Source organism: Piliocolobus tephrosceles, chromosome 6 (assembly GCF_002776525.5).
Source record: "Piliocolobus tephrosceles isolate RC106 chromosome 6, ASM277652v3, whole genome shotgun sequence".
Lineage (NCBI taxonomy): Eukaryota > Metazoa > Chordata > Mammalia > Primates > Cercopithecidae > Piliocolobus > Piliocolobus tephrosceles.
Window position 1 is genome coordinate 127067614 of NC_045439.1, and position 21190 is coordinate 127088803.

Below are 21190 nucleotides of genomic sequence, written 5' to 3' on the forward strand. Positions count from 1 at the left end.
GCCCCGGCCGCCGCCCCGGGCCGCCGCCGCCACCGCTGCCGCCGCAGGCGCGGGGAACGCGGGGGGTGCTGGCGGGCCCTGGCTCCGGCCGCTCGCGCCGCGTCCCTGGCGCTGGCTGCTGCTGCTGGCGCTGCCTGCAGCCTGCTCCGCGCCCCCGCCGCGCCCCGTCTACACCAACCACTGGGCAGTGCAAGTGCTGGGCGGCCCGGCCGAAGCGGACCGCGTGGCCGCGGCGCACGGCTACCTCAACTTGGGCCAGGTGAGTGCGGCCGGCCCAGCTCGCCGAAAACTTTCCCGGCGGTCTCGGGCGCGCGCGAGGGGGCAGCCTCCGCAGTCCTGTCCGCCCGGCCCCGGCGCCGGGCCGCGCGTGGGAAGGCTCCGGTACCGCTTGGGGACTGCAGGCGGCCGGGGAGCCCTGCCGGGGGGGTAGCCCGGGAGGGCGTGCGCGGGACACTCGGCTGGGGGGACTCAGGGTCCCTCGTGGGCGCCCACGCAGGTCCGGCGCGCTGACCGCAAGTACCCGGGCAGTGTCGCCCAACCCTGCGCTCGGAAGTGTGGCTTCAGAAGCTGGGGCGGCGCGGACACCTGCTGGGCTCCGGGGAAGGCTGGCTGTCTCGGGCGTCGCGCGCCGTCCGCCGCTGGGTCCTGAGCGCCCACCCAGCTCTCCCCCGCTGGGGACCGGCCCCACTGCCCCCGACGGGCGGCGCGGCCTCTGGACCCTGTGTGCGTACCAAGGCGGCCGGCCGCTGCTTGGGTGACATGAGCGTGGCCCGGCGTCTGGGGGACTCGCGCTCCTTCGGTGTCCGCCGCTCCGGAGGTAGATGACCGGGGAGCCTGCACCCTGGAGCCCGGCCGCCGTCGAAGAGGCTTTGGGACAGCGTAGGGCTGGGGGTCCTGGGTTTAAAACCTCTCCAGGAAAGGAGGGAGGGCGCTTTGTTTGTGGGCTCCTGCTGCAGTTCCGATGGCAGAGCGATGTGACCTTTGGCAAGTCACTTCCCTGACATGCTCCTTTGCAGTCAGTGGCAATGTCTACTCTGTTCGGTTGTCGGAAAGATCTAATGTTGCATTGCCACAGAGCCTGGACCGGGGCCTGACCCTTACTGGCTCCAACGGGGCCAGCGAGGAGCCCTCCCAGCCACGCACCCCAGGAGCTTGGCTGTCACCTCTTCTGTCAGTTAGCAAGCAGGCCACGCCCTGGGCACAAAGGCGGCATTACCCTCAAAGGACCGCCCGGCGGGTGCCTTTTTCCTGTCTCAACCAGCTACCGGGCTGAGGGGTGGTGAGTTGGGGTTGATCCAGATTTATGGCTCCTGGAGAGGTCATCAGTTTGGGGTCGCACCAGGGGACCTCTCAGTGCAGTTAACAAATCTACAAACTACACACTCAGAGGATTAAGTGAAGTGACAGGGAAGCGCCGACTCATAACTCTAAACCTTAGTGCCAGGCAGTGTTAAATTTAGTTTCATCATTATCCGTGGCAGAAGCCAGCAAGGTGTGGTGGCGTCCCTGATAGAAATGACATTTCTTCTGCATCTCAAGCCTCACGTTGATGTGCTGTTAGGTGTGTGGCCTGCTGGAGGGGTAGATTCTACCATTTGAATGATAGAATCTTCGCAAGGCACGTTCGAGTTTATCTGAAAGAATGCTAGCACATCTTCGGAGACCTTTTAAATATATGTGTGTGTGTGTGTATATATATATATATATATATAAAATGTTATATGTATACACATATACATGCACATACATATACACACATGTATATCTATATATCTATATCTATCTATATATATAGATATATATTTTTTTTAACCACTCAAGTACCTCCAAACATCCTGTGGTTTCAGATTTTGCCTTTGAGTAGCACTGACTGCATTCGTCTCTGTAGTTCCTGACTCTCCCTGGCTGATTGTCTAGGCTGAAGAAGGTGTTCCTCATGTTTGCTTTGTGCCCCTGGCTCCTGCCACACTTTGCTGCTGTGCCCAGGTGGCCCAGCAGTTTGCCTGCAGCTAAAAGTGACTTAAACTACATGATAAATTACAAAGTGCCTGGGTTTTGGGATCCTAAAATTAAATGAGCAGAATGGAGCTAAAGTTGAGCTGTGAGCTCACACTGCAAGAGAGAGGCAGAGAGGCACAGGTAACTCTCCCCAGAAATATCTGTCCGTGGGAATAAAAATGCCTAACGCTTGGCCATGCCGGCCCTTTGAGACAACCTGTCTCAGACTTGCTGAGTTCTTATGTGCAGTCTGCTCTCCTGATTTTGCTCATGGGAGAGAAGATTCCCTCTGATGCATACTCCCTACCCAGGATATTCTGGGGAGTCAATTGGGGTCTCTCCAGCTCTGTCCAGTGCAGCCAGCATGAATGCCACGCAGCCTGGTCACTCAGGCATGGTGCTGGCAGTGGCACTGTGGTGACATTCACTGACAGAGGGATTAGCTGGTTGGGGATAGGAGCTGTCTCAGAGGCTTGTGTGTGATTACTCACGGAGGGCATATTACTCTTTATTCCAAAACAAGCTTTTCTTTCCCCTCTCTAAGTGCACTGCTAATGTGGAAAAGGCCCGGAGCATTTGAGCCTCTACCCACTCAATAAGAACTCTTTGAAAACCTTATTTGCCTTTTTTTCAGCCAGGAGAATTTGTGACTCATAAATAAGATGTAGATATTATTAGCTTTGACTTACAGATGAGTAAATGGGGGTGAAGTAAGGGAAGGAAGCTGTTTGTGTTCACATGGTATGCATATGTCACCTCTGACAGTTCCATCCCCTGCTCATTTTCTTCTGCTGTATTCTCTGGTCTGAGATCTCCTTTGTGAAACTCTTTCTCCAAGCCCTTAATGGGCAATTAGTGTTATGTTCTGTACTTGCCTGAATCACAGCCCTGGTTTTCTCCCAGATAGTTGCTGTGCTCAAAGTTCTTGCTTGCTTGTTTTACTTTCTTCCATACAACTAATAACTGGTTTCAGTTTATTTTACATGGTCCAGAGCTAATTTAGACTGGTGGTTATTCACCTTTCTTGAGTCTTGGCTCCCTTTCAACATCTGATAAAGGCTGTGGATCCTCTCCCTTGTAAAATATGCATCCCCAGGGACAAGATAAGATAGCCTCTCTTTGTCCCTGTACTCATCATTCCAGGTAACACCACAGTATTTCAAAGGGAATAAAAATGTGGAAGTGTCCAATGTCATTATCGGCAGATGACATAACTACATGGATAATCCGAAAGAACCTAGAGATTAACCACTGGAACTAATAAGGGAGTTGATCAGCAACAGCTACCTGCATGGCAGCACATCTGAGAAGATAAAAGAACCATTCTTCATTCTTGCATAAAAGCTGTAAGATACTTTGAAATAGGTCTTTTAAAAAGGTGAGACTTTTATAGAGAACATAAAATATTTAGAAGAAGGACTGAGAAAAGAAAGTTTAGGCTGGGTGCGGTGACTCACGCCTATAATCCCAGCACTTTGGGAGGCTGAGACAGGCGGATCACCTGAGATCGGGAGTTTGAGACCAGCCTGACCAATATGGAGAAACCATGTCTGTACTAAAAATACAGAAATTAGCCGGGCGTGGTGACACATGCCGGGTAATCCCAGCTACCTGGAAGACTGAGGCAGGAGAATCGCTTGAACCCGGGAGGCGGAGGTTGTGGTGAGCTGAGACGGCACCATTGCACTCCTGGATGTGAAACTCCATCTCAAAAAAAAAAAAAAAAAAAAAAATGGTTTTAAATAAAGGGACAGATGTGTTGTGTTTGTGTATGGGAGAACTCGCTCTCATAGTTGCCCCAATTTAATCTGCAAATTCAATGTAATCTAGTTTAAGCCATGACAAGATTTAATGTGGAATATGAAATCACACAAATGAATTATAAAGTTCATATGGAAGAGTAAGGTCCAAGAATACCTCAGACAACTCTGGGAAAGAAGAGGAAAGAAGAGGAGGAGGGGAGTTGTGGTAACGACAATAGCTGAATATGGACACAGTCCATCAATAGAGTTGAACATGGACCCAGTCCATCAATAGAGTCACCTCAAACCCAAGCATATGTGGGAACTTGTGCGTGTAAGCTGAAGAGCTATAAATGGATGGGGAAGGATGGGCTATTTACTAAATGGTGCTGGGAGAACAGGCTCTCCCCATGGAAAAACAACTGGATCCTCACATTACACAACAGTACATTCCAGATGGGATTAAAGACTGTATATAAAACTTTTAGAAAGAAATACAGCGGAATACCTTTGTCACATTGGGAAAGGAGTTCCTCAACAAGTCATGAAAATAAACAAATTTTAAAATGAAGAGATTGATACATTAAGATAAAAATTCTATATAAACAAAGGCATCATAACAGAGTTAAAAAGCAAGTAATAGACTGGGAAAGTATTTACCATATGTAACAAACAGATTAGCACACAGATTATTTTGAAAACTATAAATCACTCAGAAAAAAAGATACATGCCAGCTAGAAAAATGGGAAAGTTTATGAATGAAGAAGTCAACGAAGAGAAATCCAAATTACCAATAAATATAAGAAATGATGCCCAGCTTCACTCAAGCTCGCTGGGGGTTATTGAAGCACTGCAATTTAGGCAGCGATGAGATACCATTTCACACCTGTCACATTGCCCGACATGGAAAAGTGTTAGCATCACATGCTGGCAAGGATATAGAACAATGGGAACTTTCAGATGCTGCTGGTGGAGATTGGTATAGTTTGGAGAGCAATTTGGCAATACACAGTGAGGCTGAACTGCACCGGCAAGTCCACATCTAGACATATCCTGGAAGAACCCTCGCACATGTGCATAAGGAGACTTGTATAAGAATGTCCATGCAGGCATTTTTTAAATGAAGGGAAAACCCACCTTCCTTAAAGTAGAATAGAGAACTAAATCAAAATAGTTACACCATGCAAGACTCTACAGTGGTTAGAAATGAATAAAGCAGATCTATATCTACACAAATACATCTCTCAATAATGTTGAGAGAGAAAAAAGGCAAATTTTAGATGTCCAATGTGATCATATTCATGTAAACGTTAAGAAACACACAAAACAGGCCAGGCGCAGTGGCTCACGCCTGTAATCCCAGCACTTTGGGAGGCTGAGGCAGGTGGATCATCTGAGGTCAGGAGTTCGAGACCAGCCTGGCCAACATGGTGAAATCCTGTCTCTACTAAAAAAATATGAAAATTAGCTGGGTGTGGTGGTACAGACCTGTAATTCCAGCTACTCAGGAGGCTGAGGCAGGAGAATCGCTTGAACCTGGGAGGTGGAGGTTGCAGTGAGCTGAGATGACACCACTACACTCCAGCCTGGGCGGCAAGAGTAGAGTAAAACTCTGTCTCAAACAAACAAACAAAAACCACACATCTATACTGTATTAATTATGGATGCTTATAGATGTAGTAAAAGTATAAAAGTGTGCGATGTAAGGATCTGCATCAAATTCTAGTTAGCAATGGCCTCCAAGAAGGGAAAGAGGGGAGAGGAAGTTCAAACTTTATCTGCAGTGTACTACTTTACAACACACGCTTATGTGTGTGGGTGTGTGTATGTATACATGGATTATATACAAAATTGTGCCTAGACATGTTGTACTTTTTTTTCTTTGTATCGGAGTATATTACATATGGTAATGTATACAAGTGTGTATATATACACACACATAATATATAAACACACGTATATTGATGTATATACCTATATACATACATATATACACAGATATACGTAAAACATTAAAGAGAGAAAAAAGGGAAATGCACATTGGACACATACCCTATGGTGCTCCTGGACCATCTGAAGCACACCCTTGGAGGCACAGGTGCCTGTGAGCACAGGTTAAGAAGTCCCTACTTTAGATGTCCAGATTGGGCCAATCCACTTGTCAAGGAAATGGTGACAGAGAAACGGAATGCCTGGCTGCAGGTCACATGGCCGTTTGGACAGAGCTGGACATGGAGCCCAGGAACCCTTCCCTTCTCCCCTGCTTCTTGCTGCTTCCAGTCACCCTCACTCTAACCTGTGTGCATTGTCACCTTTGACATTGTGACTCTGAGAAAAGACAAGTTGCTTGTGTGAAGAGAATGGCAGCAAGATATTCTCCACATACAAAATCACAACAGCTCAGCATCTGCTGCTCTTGGAAATGACGTTTATCTTAAGGGTGGTTCTTGGATACCATACTTTCCCTTGGGTTTTTGCTTTGCCTGGGGTATTGAGCTAATTTGTTGCTTCTGAGTCTGAACATAAAAAGGCAGGCTGGCTGCCAGGGCCCTAACAGATCTAAGAGCCTTAAATGATCTTGAACTTGCCTTAAATAGTTTTACTTAAAATAGCTTCTGAGCAGGACATACCTGGCCCAGAATTTCAGGTGAGCCTGCACAATTCATTTGTCAGCAGAAGAAAATTGTCATGCTGCAGACAACTTGTTCTTGCAATGAAAAACAAGCCAAAGCCTTAACCAGGTGTTAAAATAATGGGCCAGAACTTGTTCCAGCCAGAGTGTCAGGGGTTTGGTAGGGACAAGGGGAAACCCAGAATAGCAGTCACCTGTGACCTAGTTCTCTGGGATTGATTTTCCGTCTAAGGCTGTCTTGGTTTTATGCTCTGAGCCAAGCTGGACTGGCTGTGCACGGCTGGCCTGCAAGAGGTTCTGGGTGTGAACCGAGGGACAGAGACAAGATTAGGATTGTGAAGCTCATTGTCTCAACCCTCGTATCTGACATCTTCACACGGATAGTGATGCATTTAAGTGGGCAGGATTTTAATTGACTGAACTGCCCTCCTGAGTCATTGGAGCTGGTGTGGGGAGTGGTGATCGAAGCTGAGCCAGCTGCCATCTATGGAGCCAGAGAAGCTCCAGAAGGCAGCATCCGGAGGCAGACTCAGAATCAGGACTGAGCAGGTGGCTCAGCTGACTGGTCCATTAGAAAGGCTTGAGTTTCGCTAGGTGGAAACCAGGGAAGCAAATGAGAAACACAGAGCTGTTGATGGGCTAGGGGAGGCTGGGACACTGCCTGATACTCTTCCCGGCTTCGAGCTTTGGGTGGCGACAGGGGCACTCAGGGCTGTCCAGACCCTGTTCTCCAGTGTCTGCCAACTGCACGCCAGCTGGGGAACATCCTGAGCTCTTTTGTATCTCTGAGCCTCTACACAGATTTTGCCATCTAAAAAATGGTTCCTCTGATCTTCTACAGCTCAGCCCAGGCTGCTGACACCTCCCACCCTCTTTTTACCAGAGCCCTGCCCTTGCAGGGCTTCCAAGTTGTACTTGCCCTGGGTGGCTGGCTTCCTCCTGGCTCCTGGGACTGGGTCTTGGCCTTGCCACTGACCAGAAGCCCCGGCCTTGCTTCCCCCCGCTGATGTTTCTCATGACTACTCTTGCTCCAAAGGCCCTCACTAGCCCTGCAGGGAGGCGTCACCAGGCCTGTTTAATGGTGATGAGGCCTTAGATCCAGTTACCTTCTGAGAAACCAGTGTAGGGCCAGACCCTACACCCTCTGACTCACTTTCTACTGCTGTCACCTTGTACCTGCCTCCCAGACAAAAGTAAATCATCAGACAGAAAGCCTTTCAGCTCTCTGCCAAAATGAACAAATGAGTGACACAGGAACCTCCTCGGACCCCACCAGCCACTGTTTCTCCCTCTGTCCACCTGGTGCATGCACGTGCATGTGCATGAACATGCACAGACTCAAAGGGCTGCACAGCAGCATCGTTCTGTCTTGGAGAATCTGTACTGGCTCCTGTTCATCAGCATTGAAACCACTCACACCTCTCTCTGTTGGAGGGAAAAAGAAAAGCCCTCCATTCCTTCTAGGAAGCCACTCAAACGGCACATTTGAGTCACTCACATTTCAGTCACTGCACATTTCAGGCACTCAAGCTGCACATTTATCAGCTGCACTAATCATCTTTTGCTGAAACCTCCTCCTTGTGTGGGTCCCTGTCTATAAAGAGACCCCTGTCTACCTTAGTGGCAGAGCTGGAGGCCTAGAGGTCACCATTGCCTCCTCCTGCTCCTGTGCTCCCCCAAGCCTGTCTCATTGTCTCCTGCATGGCTTTCAGGCTCCCTGCTTCACCCCTGCCACTGCCCAGCACAGGCTGTGGCCTCTATCGCCTCTACCTCCCTGCACTGTTACAGGGCCTCCTCCTGTCCCACCCCTGTGCCTTGAGCCCTGGCTGTAGCTCCAGCTCTGCCGAACCCCCGTCTTCATGCTTTTGCTTCCTTGCAGGCTTGCTTCTGCTATTCTTCCTGCCCAGGATGGCTTTACCCTGTCACCAGCTTAGCCCCTCAGCCTTCCCAGTTCTGTTCCACTGTCAGTTCCATCAGCCAGCTCATCCCGATTTCCCCAGCCCACTGGACGTGCCCTTTGTCTGGGCTCCCAGGCCCCCTGCCACCTTGACATTGCCTGATGGCTTGCCTGTTTCTGACACTGGTCTCTGGGCTTCCTGGGTGAGTCAACCCAAAGTTAGTCCTCTGGCTGCTCTCTAAGATTAGTTCCAATTCCGCCACCTCTCTGATGGCCAGCAGATGTGCGTTCATTTATTCAGCGAGTATTGCTGTGTGCTCTCACTGGCGTGGGCACTTAAAGATAAGAAAATGTGGCACCTGCATTGCAAGAGTCTCTTAGTGGTTATAAGCCTTTGTGAGGGACCAAGGCCAGGCTCCTGTGCTTTATTTAAGTGTCATTTATTGAACCACCCCCACCATCGCTTTCTCATCCCAATCGTTTGCTTTTCGGAGTCACTTGATAGGCCCTCCCATGTGTGTACTTGTGTATGAGGACACCCTCCCTGTGACGCTATAGTTTGCCCCTTGGCCAGGTCAGCTCCACACTGATCTGAGAGCCCTGTGTACCCTGCAGGCCCCACTAATGCCCTGGAGCTCACTGTGGATGCTTCGGACCCTGCGGGTCCCATCATCCCATCAAGCTGTGGTTCTTGCTTACGTCCTTGTGCCTCTGCTCTTTGAGCATCTTGAGGACCCAGCAGCAGGCACAAGGCCCCCGGTCTAGTCCTGCAAGGAAGGGGGATGAATAACCATCAGCTGTCAGGAGCCTCATGCTCCATGGGATGGGATCAGCAGCCTCGGGTTCCCATGGCAACCAGCCCATCAATGCCCTCAGTGTCAAGACAGTGGCACCGTGGAAAGGAAGAAAGTCTCATTGTCTTGCCTTGGCTGCTTGGGCATAAACAAGCTGCACTCCACAGGGCCCCACAGCCGCGCCCGACGTGCGGCTCTGCTCAGCCGCACACGGACCCATTTACTGAATTGGGCTGGGAAGAGGCCGCCACTGTTATTTCTCTAACCTTCCTCGGGGGCTCTTGAATTTCTACCACTGGCCAGCATCCATCAATTCTGGAGTCGTTGGGAAAATCCATCTTCTTGGTGAGAGTGGGAAGAAACAGCCCAAATGGAGCAGACTACCGAAGCTCTGAGTGATCAGCCAGACCACCTTGGGGGTGAATACATCAGTGGGTAATGGCATCACTCATGTTCTTGCAAGGAACCTGGACTTCCAGACTTTCCCCCTTTGGTTTCACACACCCTGGTGACAACTCTCAGACATATCTCCTGCGATCATTTAAGCAGATCATCTTGAGATGACCACTGCTGGGCTCGCCACAGGCGGACAGTCCAAGAAGGTCCTGTCCCCCTTCCTGGACTGTCCACCTGGGAGGACCCCAGCAGTGGTCATTTACAAGAGCTTCCTTCTTGCCTTCAGAAGGCCCGAGTTCACCTCCATGATCATTGCTGGACTCTTCCTTGGGTGGAGATCTGGGAAGGTGGTGGAGGGGAAGGGAGGGGCTGCCTCTTGTTGGATAAGTGCCCTCCCACCAGAGGTCAGGCCTGCTGTTCCCTGTCTAGGAGAAGGCTGCATGGGGGTGCTCCTGTGCCCCAAACCAGTTCTGCTCACCTTTCTTGTACCCTGTCCTCCAGATGGGAAACCAGATGTCTCTCTGGATTCCTCCCACCAGCATCTACATGTACTGACCACAGCCCTGTCCGACCTGCCTCTGGGTCTTTCTCCCCTGCTGCCCAGCCCATGGCCACAGCCCAGGCCGGGCCTCTCACTTATACTCTCCCTGGTAGTGAGTGTCCTGGTGGCTGCCTCACTGGCTTCCCTGCCCCCCTGCCAGGCCGTTTCCCCCACTGCCGCTGTAGGATTCCTCAGAGCCCTAAACCTCATTCTGTCCTTTCCCTTCTTTAAAACCAGCAGAGGTTCCTGCACAGGAAAGCATGATACATCCAGCCCTCGGTGAGCAAGCCTGCCCTCCCCGCTGCTCCGTCCTCACCCAGAACCCTTCACTTTTACCACACGTTTCTTCATTAAGTCCGGGCCTTTGATGTTCAGCAAACTTTCCATATGCTTTTTATTTCTTTTGCACCTATCTGTTGCTGTCATTTTAACCTGGGGGCCCCTTCCTTGTGTGGTCTACCCGGGACCCTGCCCTTCTTTGACATTAGCTGAAGTGCTGCTTCCTGACCCGCCTGCAGCCCTGTCCTCTCCGAGCTCCATGGAGGGGCTTAGCCATGGCGTGCGGGGTGTCTGTCTCCCCGCTAGACCCTCTGGACCACAGCGTCTCATAGTCCGCATCTTTATGTGACTCATTTTGCTTCCTGAGACGCTGGCGCAGTTCCTGGCACTAAGAAGGTTTAGTGAATGAGAAATTGTTAGAATTTTTTATACCAGGACCTGTGATGCCCTGATTCCATTCACCGAAGGCAAGTGATCCCTACAGTGTGAGTATGGAGAGAATGCTGACCTTGTTATCTTCACTTCCGCTGAGCTCTAGCAGGTTTATGGGCAGCAAATATTTGTAATGTTTTTGTGTAGTCAAATATCGCTTGTGCTTTCTACCCTTTGACATCTCTTAGTACCTTGTCTTTGGGCTCTGTGTTTCCTGGGACTGAGTCTTGCTGAGTGATTCCAGTGTCACCTGCAGGGACTCTCCTCTCAAGGCCAAGGCAATGTTCAGTCATCTGTGCCACATGGCTACTCTGAGGCAGAACCGGCAAATCTGGTCAAACCCAGCATCCTATCCTAGTGTTCTCTGAAGCTCAGAATGAGCATCTTCCTCCTGGGTGGGCAGAAGAACAAGAGGAAAGGAAGCCAAAAAAAGAGGACTGGGGAAGCCACAGAAGAGGGAGGGAGGGAAAGTGGGAAAGAGGACTGAGGAAAGGAGGCATGGGTGTGTCCTGGGGCCTCGGTGGAAACTCTCCTGTGGAAGGTTTATTTTCTGTAAAGAAGTAGTTTGACTTGTACCTGTACTCAGCCTCTCTTTCCCCTCACGTGACTGCTTCCTTAGAACGGCAACTGGGTCCTCGGATTCCAGTACCCCTACCATGACTGCCACCAGCCGCTCCTGTCAGTCTTGGCTGTCTGCCAAGCACTGCTGATAAATAACCCTACTATTAATCCCATTACACAGATGAGCAAACTGAGACCCACAGAGGCTGAGTAACCTGCTATAGTAGTAAGGGTCAGAGCAAGGCTTTCAACCTGGGCAACTTGGATTCCAGGCCTTCCTCATAGACAGAGTCTGTGTCTATTAGGAAAGGCTGCAAAGAGCAGGTGGCATGTGAGCTGCCACGGAACTTGGCTTGGGGTTTTCTAAGTGGCTAGGGCAGAGGGGTGCAGTCCAGGCAGATGGAGGGTTGGGGCAGAAGGGACCTGTGAAGAAGTCCTAGCTGTACTATGGGATCCTCCCCTCCTTATCAGGGCTCTGACCTGGAGCTCACTTCAAAGGCTTATCTATGCAAGAATGAAGGCAGCATTCTTGATATGGAGTCTAAGAGTCTGAAGGTCAGGGAACTTTTCTTGGATACCCTCCCTTCTGCCTACCAGAACCCTGTGTTTCCCACCTGCTGGGAGGCAAGTGGAACACAGTAGAACCAGATCCCAAGAGGAGAGAAGAGGCTGGAGGGGGACCCACAGTTGCATAGAGGGTAGCATGGCCTAGGTATAAGACTATTTACATTACTTGATTCTTCTCAGTATAGTACAGAAAGGATACGTGGATACAGAATATTTTTGCAACACAGAAAAGAACAAGAAAACTATAAAAATCACCCATAGTCCCACCACCCCATAATAATCACTGTTGACACTTTGGACCATGTTCTTTTTGTTTTTTGATTCTGTCTCTGAGTGTGTACATGCACAGTTATATACAGGTTGAATATCCTGTATCTGAGATGCTTGGGAAAAGAAATGTTTTGGATTTCCAGTTATTTTAGATTTTGGAATATTTGTATTATATTCACTTGTTGAGCATCTCTAACCTGAAAATCTGAAATTGGAAATGCTTCAATGAGCATTTCCTTTGAATGTGCTGTTAGATTTTGGAGTATTTTAGATTTTCAGGTTAGGGATATTCAACCTGTGTAGGTATGCACGCGCACACACACACACGCGCGCGCGCGTGCACACACACACACACATATTCACAAATGTCTTATACAAATAGGATTGTCTACTTTTGCAACTTGTACCTCCCAAGTCAATAAGTCTTCTATGGAGTAACTTGTAATGGCTGGTCAGTGTACCTTTGCGTAGCTGGCCCATCATTTATGTAATTCTTTCCTGACATTTAGGTCAGTGAGTTCTTTATCACTGCTTGGGGAGATGGATAGTGCTGCAGCTACTCTGGAAGGTCAGCAGCATGCAGGGAGGTGGAAGAGGTTCTGCCACTGCCCTGCTCCCCCGCCCCACATGCCCTGGGTCCCTGGTTATGGTACCTCATCCCACCTCCCCACATTTCCTGTCCAGCTTCACCAGCCTTGGAGAGGGTCCACACTTGATAACATTTGTTCAGTTCAACTCATCAGGATTTTATTGAGCATTTTTATTTAAAAAATTATACATTACATATAAATTTATAAATTTATAGTATTATATAAATGCTCTCCCATTGTAAATAGTTCAGACAGTGCAGGTGTACAAAGCAAAATCCAAAATCTCCTTTCTCCCCTCATCCCATCCCTAATGTATTCCTTCCCTGAGATGTCACCACTGTTCACACGTTAGTATATGTGTCCTGTTTCTGTGCCTTAACAGATATGTGCACATATACACACAAAAATAATTTTTGGGTTTTTTTTTTTTTTTAACATAAATGGGATCACAATAAACATGTTTTTTTTGGACCTACCTAGGTTTTGTTAGCTAACAGTAGGACATCTTGGGAATCTTTCCATGCTGGTACATAGAGATCCACCTCATTCTTTTTAAACAGTTTTATGGCATTTTAGAGATGCAACATGTTTTGTTATACCACACCTATGAATGTTCCTTTGATTTGCCTCCAGTTTTTTTCTGTTATAAGCAATGTTGCAGTGGTTATCCTTATTACCTGACTGTGCACCTGTGAAAATTTCTGTAGGATCTATAATAATAAAACAAATACTAGTTATAATAATAAATGATGATTGCTGGCCCTTACTGTGTGCCAAGTAACTTTTCATGTGCTTTCCTTGTATTAACTCATTTAATCTTAGAAACCCTATGGGGTAGGTGTTATTATTACCCCCGTTTTACAGATGTGGAAACGAAAGCACAGAGAGATTAAGTAACTTTTTCCCAGTTACACAACTTGTAAGTGCCAGAGCCAAGATTTGAACCCAAATAGTCTGGCTCCAGAGAGGCGACCTGCTGAGCCAATGTATATGTGCAAGTTACATTGTGTTAGACATTGGCCATGGCTCTCCAAACAGATAGTGCCAGTTGACACTGCCCCCAGAAGTGTGTGGGGGCCCCCACCAATTTTGTGTAGTGGTGACTAATTGTTGTCATATTTGCGAATTCTTATAGGTGAAAAATGAGATCTGGTGGTTTTTTTAATGAGCTTCTTTTCCCTCATTGTTATTCAAGTTAAATGTCGCTTGTCTGGCACAGTGGCTCACACTTGTTATAGTCCCAGCACTTTGGGAGGCTGAGGCTGGAGGATCGCTTCAGCCCAGGAGTTCGAGACCAGCCTGGGCAAGATGGCAAGTTCCTGACTCCACACAAAAAAACAAAAAAACAAAAAAAATTAGCCAAGTGTGGTGGTGTTCGCCTGTGGTCCCAGCTACTGGGGAGGATGAGGTAGGAGCCTAGACCACATCACCACACTCCAGCCTGGACAACAGAGTGAGACCCTGTCTCAAAATAAATAAGTAAATAAAGTTAAATGTCTCTTTATATATTTATTAACCATTTTAATGCTTCTCTGAATTGCTTATTTATATTCTTTGCCCATTTTTTCAGTGGGGCTGTTTGTCTTTTAATGATTGCTTTCTTTATGTTGTAGATTTTAATCCCTTGTTTTTAAGTACGTTGCAGATTTTCTCCTGTCACTTTTCGTTGAACACTGTTCAGAGGGTTTGTTGGCTTGCCTGTTGTTTCTTGAAGTAAAATCTGCAGCACCATTTGTTTGCAAGGTTTTGGGCTCATCACTCTGTGTAATTCAGAGATGAGTAAGACAAAGTCCCTACCTAAAATAGACAGCACGTAACTCTTGCAAGAGGAGTAGTGAATGGAATATAGGGGTGGAGTCCAAATGCTTTAGGATAACGGAGGAGAATGGGGCAACCTCTCAACTGTGGATTCAGGGAGGCCTTTGTGATCAGTGGCATTAGGGCCAGACCTTGAGGGGTCCCTAGAATTTTCAGAGAGGAATGGGAAGTGGGAGTGTGTTTGGGCAGATGGATCATGAGTACTTTAATCTGCGTCCCATCCAAAAACAACTCACCTTCGATGACCCACTGGAAAAGAGTCTCATGAAGGTACTACTTACAGAGGTGTGCATGGGGACAAGGGAACCAACAAAGGGTGTTGAGTTACCAGGGGACTGGGTAGGCGATGTTGGGGAGCTGCTGCAGTGATGGAGGCAGAACAGTGTTAGCGGAGACTGTGGGAGCTGGAGCTGAGTAGGATGCAGCTTCCTTCTGGTGCCTCCATTGGCCTGGGCAGTATTGCCTGGAGGGATTAGTCTTCTGTGGCACAGAACAGGGCAGAGAATGATGGAGAGTGGGTCAGAGGTGTCGGGGGAGGTGGAGGGAGAAAAATCAGCTCAGTAAGGATAAAGGCAAAGATAGAAACTTCTGGATGTGTGAAGGCCTCAGCAACCCTCGATGCCATTAGAGGGTAGCGGGGTTCATTTGCTGCTGCTTTTACTTAGCAGACATTTATTGGATGCTGGCTCAAAGCCTGGCCCCGGGCGAGGTGCTAACTTATAAAGATGGGTCAGGCAGGCTGTGCACCCCAGTGATCACCACCGTGGCGCCAGTTTTAGCTTTCCACGTGTCCTCTCCGAGGGTCACAGCAGAGGCCTGTGGTTTTATGTCTGTTGGACCCCACATACCTGGATCTGTGCCTCCTTGTCCCAGTCGGAGTTTATTTAGGTGTGTCTGTCTGAGGACAGATTTTAACATGGAAAAATAAGTCCATTTTTGGCCACCATTGAATTCAGTCTAACATACATCTTGATCTTCTGCTGTTTTTTTCCAACTTAAACAAACAAACAGAAATCTCAATTTGTGTTCCTCTTGATAAAGCCCAATATCTATAGAAAGAAAAGAAACCTTATTGCTGTCCTATCAAAGTAACCATTTATGACTGAGCTCATTAACAGTCTTCTTATGCTTGCCTCTCAGTTTTTCATTTGCAGGAATATGACACCGTTAACCAAGAACAAGAAGTTAGATTTGTTTCAGAGACTTAAACAACTTTATGTATCATGACTTTGATAATCCAAGACCCTCACAACCAATCATTCATTCATTCATAATTTATTTATTTATTTACTTACTTATTTGAGACAGAGTCTCACTCTGTCACCCAGGGTGGAGTGCAGTGGTGCGATCTCAGCTTACGGCAACCTCCGCCTCCCGGGTCCAAGGAGGCGTCAGCCTCTCTAGTAGCTAGGATTACAGGCACATGCCACCACATCCAGCTAATTTTTATATTTTTAGTAGATATGGGGTTTCACCATGTTGGCCAGGCTGGTCTTGAACTCCTGACCTCAGGTGATCCACCCACCTCGGCCTACAACCATTCATTTTAGCACAAGATGCAAAAGCCTGTTTGTGGGAACAGATGCTTTCTCTTCCCCATGGAGTTTTGTGAACTCATTAGTACTTTCTAGGTTTTTTGTTTGCTTGCCTGCTTTTTCAAGGAACTTGCTATTCCACCTTGTTCTGGTATTTGATCACATCAGAAATGTTAGAAAACCAAATTGATTCTTTCTTACACTAAATAATCTTAAAATCCAAATGAAGGCTAGGCATGGTGGTTTAAGCTTATAATCCCAACACTTTGGGAGGCTGAGGTGGGAGGATCCCTTGAGCCCAGAAGATTGACACTGTAGTGAGCTGTGATCATGCCACTGTACTCCAGCCTGGATGACAGAGTGAGATACCGTTTCTACAAAAAATAAAAAAAATTAGCCAGGCATGGTGGCATGTGCCTGTAGTCCCAGCTACTCAGGAGGCTGAGGCCAGAGAATTGCTTGAGCCTGGGAGGTCAAGGCTACAGTGAGCTATGATCATGCCAGTGCACTCCAGCCTGGGTGACGGAGTGAGACTCTGTCTCTAAAAAAACAAAAAACCAAAACAGAAACAAATCCAAATGAAACCTCAGAGATAGGTATGGACACATTAACTCTGGGAGACTATCAATACGAGGCTCACATTGAGAGACCAGAACTAACAGACCCACACTATCACAAGCCAGGTCTTAACAGCCTTCCTTTTCCAACTGGGGAAGGACAGCTCTAAAACCTAACCGAGGATCTTTCCACTTTCCATTTTGATTCTTACTCATAAAGAGCCCTGGATGTATTTTCTATTTTCTTCTGTCAAAAGTTCAATGGCTACAGAGAACTACAGAAAATCCTGTTTTAACCCAATTTATTTTCTTATTCCAAATTGGTTCTACTTTCCAACAATTAGTTCTACTTTCCAACAATTGATTCCTTTCCTGGAGGTAGTTGCTTTGTGCTTGGTCTGTGCTGATGACTGTGCCAGCCTGGGTGTCTCACCATGCCAGGGAACTGCTCAGCCTCCTCCCTGGGTCTCTCCTGAAAACTGACCTCCTTAGTGGAGTATCAGTGACCAGGCACTACCATTGAGAGGTCCTTTTGTCTCTCCAAGGTTGAGGGAACCTGTTTGTGCACTTGCCACTGCCATTCTCCCCACAGCGTCAGTTTTGTTTGAATCGTGCTGTCAGGCTGCATGAATTAGATTGCAAGTCTCGAGCTTGGGCCATGTTTCTGCATGCACCATGGGCGTGAAACTGATGCCCGGTGGGTTGTCCCATCATTAGAAACACTGGACACAGCTGGAAGGGAGCGGCCATGCTGCCCAACCTGTTTTCAATGCCATGACTTTGTCCTGAGGCCTCTTCAGGGAGCTGTGTTAACATTGAGCCCAGTTTGATTTCTGCGTCGGCCCCTTCACAGCAGAAGACGACCTGCTGACTGGTGTGGCCAGGCCACGTGGCCATGGGGCTTTGAGGAGAGAATCAAGCCAACAAGTACTGTCAGTCAGAACATGTCTCTAGTCTTCCTGTCCCCTTGCTGGGTTCTCAGCAGTCTGGGGTGATGCCTCCATTTGGTTTTTTTTCCCCCAGAGGATTATGGAGTTTTCTGGGTCATTTAGCTTTTTTATCACAATTTTATGTTTCTTAGGTCCATCCATAGGAGAATGGAAAAACAAATGTGATACATTCATTCAGTGAGCACTCTTTTATTCAGCAATAAAAAGGAACAGACAACCAGACAACCAGCATGCATCACAACGTGCATGCATCTCATAGACAGGCCAAGTGAAGGAAGCCTTACATGAGGGTGGCCTGATTCCATTCAGAGGAGGTTCTAGAATTGGCAAAACTAAACGTGGGGGAATGAAAACTGGGGGTTGACCGGGAAGGCACGTGGGAGAGTTTCTGGAGCGATGGCTGTCTTCTGAATCTCAGTAGGGGTTTGAGTTATGCAAGTGCGTACATTTATCCAAACTCACCAAATGTGGAATTTACATTTGCTTGTTTCATCATATCTAAATTTTATCTCAAAAGAAATAAATATATAAGCAAATGATGTGTATGTTGAAGTCTTTAGGGAGATGTATGTTATATACTGATACTGCAGTTTACTTTAGAATGCACCAAAAATAAAATGTGTTGACAAATGGATAGAAAGATGGATAGACGGGGAGAAGTATGATCAAGTGATTTTAGTGAATATGTTAATGGTAGAATCAAGGTAACGGGCGTATGGATGTCTGCTGTACGATTTATTCAACACTGGTGCATGTTTGAAAATTTTCATAACAAGATGTTGGGAGAAAGGTATTTTTGTGGACATGGCAAAGACAAGGCGGATGTGGGAGAAATCCCATGTTGTCTTTGAAGACATAATCATAAATTTATGTTTAGAGATGAGGATTAGAAGCCTTTCTAGGGATTTAGTGGGGCAAATGATGTCATCAAAGAAATCTCCAAAATCTGGGTTCGAGGGCATTTGCTTTTGTAGAGGATGTTCTGGGGCTACACTGGCATCTGGAAGGATTACGGTGGCTCTGTGAGCCGCTGACTTGCTAGGCTTTCCCCAGGCAGAGCTTCAGCCCCAGGGAGAAGCTTCCCAGTAAATGTAAATGAGCGGAGTCGGTGGTTTAAGGACCTTCCTGTGGAGGAGAGATAAGCCTGCTGCAGATACCCCTGGCACGGCAAGGTAGGCTGGGTTGCTTGCCTGCTAATTATCTTCTCAGTCTTGCTCCGCAGTGTTTCTCTAGTTTCAGAGTTTGAATTATTGACTCTGTGTAGAATTTTCAGCCTCTCGAGTTGTTGAATTGAAGGGCGGCACCAGCAGCCATTCCCTACAGAGTCCTAATGGACAGGCGTCCTATGTCAGAATCCTGATCATGTGTAACCCCGGGGATGTACCAGGGCAAGTGCAGCAAAGACACAGCAGTCAGACTCCTTGTAGAACCCCTGCCTAGGAGGAGTTGCTGGTAAATTTAGGGCATGTTGGAGAAGTGGGGGTAGGGAGAGAAGAGAAGAATGAAAGCATTATTCTAAGGAACTACTTTTATTTATAGATTCTCCTAATTCTATTAAAATGAATGCCAGAGGGATGTAAAACTTGGAACACATAACACATAATAGAAATGAAAGGACATTAAACTAAAATAGGGAAAAATGGTAAAATGAGAAGAGAATCTTAGTACCAAGAGGAAGATGTCACATTTTTCTGAAATAAAATAATCTTGCAGCACACTGTAGGGGGAAACTGAATTAAATAAAGTAAGGACTTGGTTAGCAGAAAACTTGGAAGGAAACAAAATATTTCATAATGAAAAGGAGAAAGTGTTAAGCTAACTCAAGGGGAAAACAAATACAGATATTACACTAATTACATTATAAAGACAGATAAATAAGATGCCATTGTTGTAAAAGGAACTAAAACTAATTAAATATTTAATGTTCTTTAAGAGACATTGGCAAAATAAAATATATTAAATATGGTAAAATATGTGAATAGGCATAATTCGCCTGCTTTGTTCTGGCAGCCAGCACGGTACCTCACCTCCTGTGTATAAAACAAGGGACTTTTGATCCCTGAGTTGGCACATTAATGGGACAAGATACAAAATAAATAGGCACTTATATTACAAAAGCTGGAATCAAGCAAATGCTTTTAGATGAATACATTGATAAATGAATGAGGATTCTATAAAGTGAGGCGTTTAAAAACACTCACTCAAAGGAGAAAGGAATGGAACTACCTTCTAAGATTTAAAATCCAATGGAATTAAAGCTATGAAAATGATTCGGCTCTTTCTTCAAAAAAATGGAAGTTAGGAGCATCTCCAACAACTGAATGTTTGCAATAATGCCAGTCCCGAAATGAGCACTCAGCGTGTGTTATTGCTAATCATATTACTATTATCACAGTGATTATCATTAGTACTGAATGAGAGAGAAATAACATGTCCTTCAGCGTCAGGCCTTGGAGTCAGACTAGGAAAGCACTATTTTTAAAGTAGGACTTTAAAGCTAGTGAAAGGTGTCATGGAGAAAATTTCAGATCCACTGTTTTTTTTTACCTTTTGTGTTGGCCGATTTGAAAAGCTTAGGATGGAAAAGGCAGAAGTTGAGCCAAACTGGGAAACAAACTGCTGAGCCATGATTCAGCAGCTGGGACATTTCCAGCCTGCACACCATCCTCACTGGCTCCCAGCAAGGCGACCGGCTCTAGCCGCTCCATTCAGCAGCACGTGGATGCCCCTGCTCAGTCCTTCGCCTGCCCGGCATATACTTCAGGGCTCGTGCCCACCACCACTGATGCAAAAGAGGACCCTCTTGCCTGAAATTAATTAACTAAGGATTCTCTCTTAAAGAAAAAAGAGAATAAAACTTTGGGTTAAGATGACAGATGGAGGGTCTCTCTTAGCAGTTTGCCCATGTCGGCATCTTGGAACCATCATAGAAGCTTATGAAGGAATGGTTTCTTGCCTGCGTATGGTCACACAGGGCATGTAGCAGCTCTCTACACATGTATATTTGCCTGTAAACTACAAATGCTCACTTTCTTCATTCCCAAGAGACTGATGTGCCTGGAGAGGCTGGATTATTATCCTTTCCCCCAGCTTTTCTTGCTCTGGGCATCGTTTGGGATGGATTTTACAGAAAACTGACCATCTTAATTAAGTGAGCAGGAGTTGTAAGGCTACTCTAGAATGGGAGGGCAAAGGTGGGAGTGTTTTTTTTCTCCCTGTAATAGTCAAATTTCCCCAGAATGCGTAAAAAAACACATGTGTTTCTGATTTTATAACGCTACTTTGATCTAGTAGTTCTCGCAAAAAGAGCTAGTGACAAAATGAGAACTTTGAGATCAGAAGAGGTGGGTATAAATCCCAGCACTTTCGACTACACATTGATCAACAGTTGGGGAGTCTCTAATGTCCTTGGATGTCAAATCATTCATCTGTAAAATATGATGGCAACAATCATTGCCAAAATAGATTTCTGTATTCAGCTGTTGTGAGGATTGCAGCATAAAGTTAAACCTCTGTGAGACGAGCTGTCATCATTAGTGCAGATGTGAGGTCTGTCTCCTTGCCTGACAGGCACACTCCATGCTGAACCTCGAGAGAGCTGTGCCTTCCCGTGTGGACACCTAACAGCCC

The 21190-nt window shown here is 47.0% G+C and overlaps 1 protein-coding gene across 1 annotated transcript in view; it reads left to right on the forward strand.

Moving 5' to 3' along the window:
- Window positions 1-21190, forward strand: part of PCSK6 (proprotein convertase subtilisin/kexin type 6) — a 193525-nt gene that overhangs the window by 7271 nt on the left and 165064 nt on the right. Inside the window, exon 3 of the mRNA XM_023193592.3 lies at window positions 3-259. Coding sequence (XP_023049360.3) covers window positions 3-259 — 257 coding nt within the window. The remainder of the gene's footprint in view (window positions 1-2; window positions 260-21190) is intronic.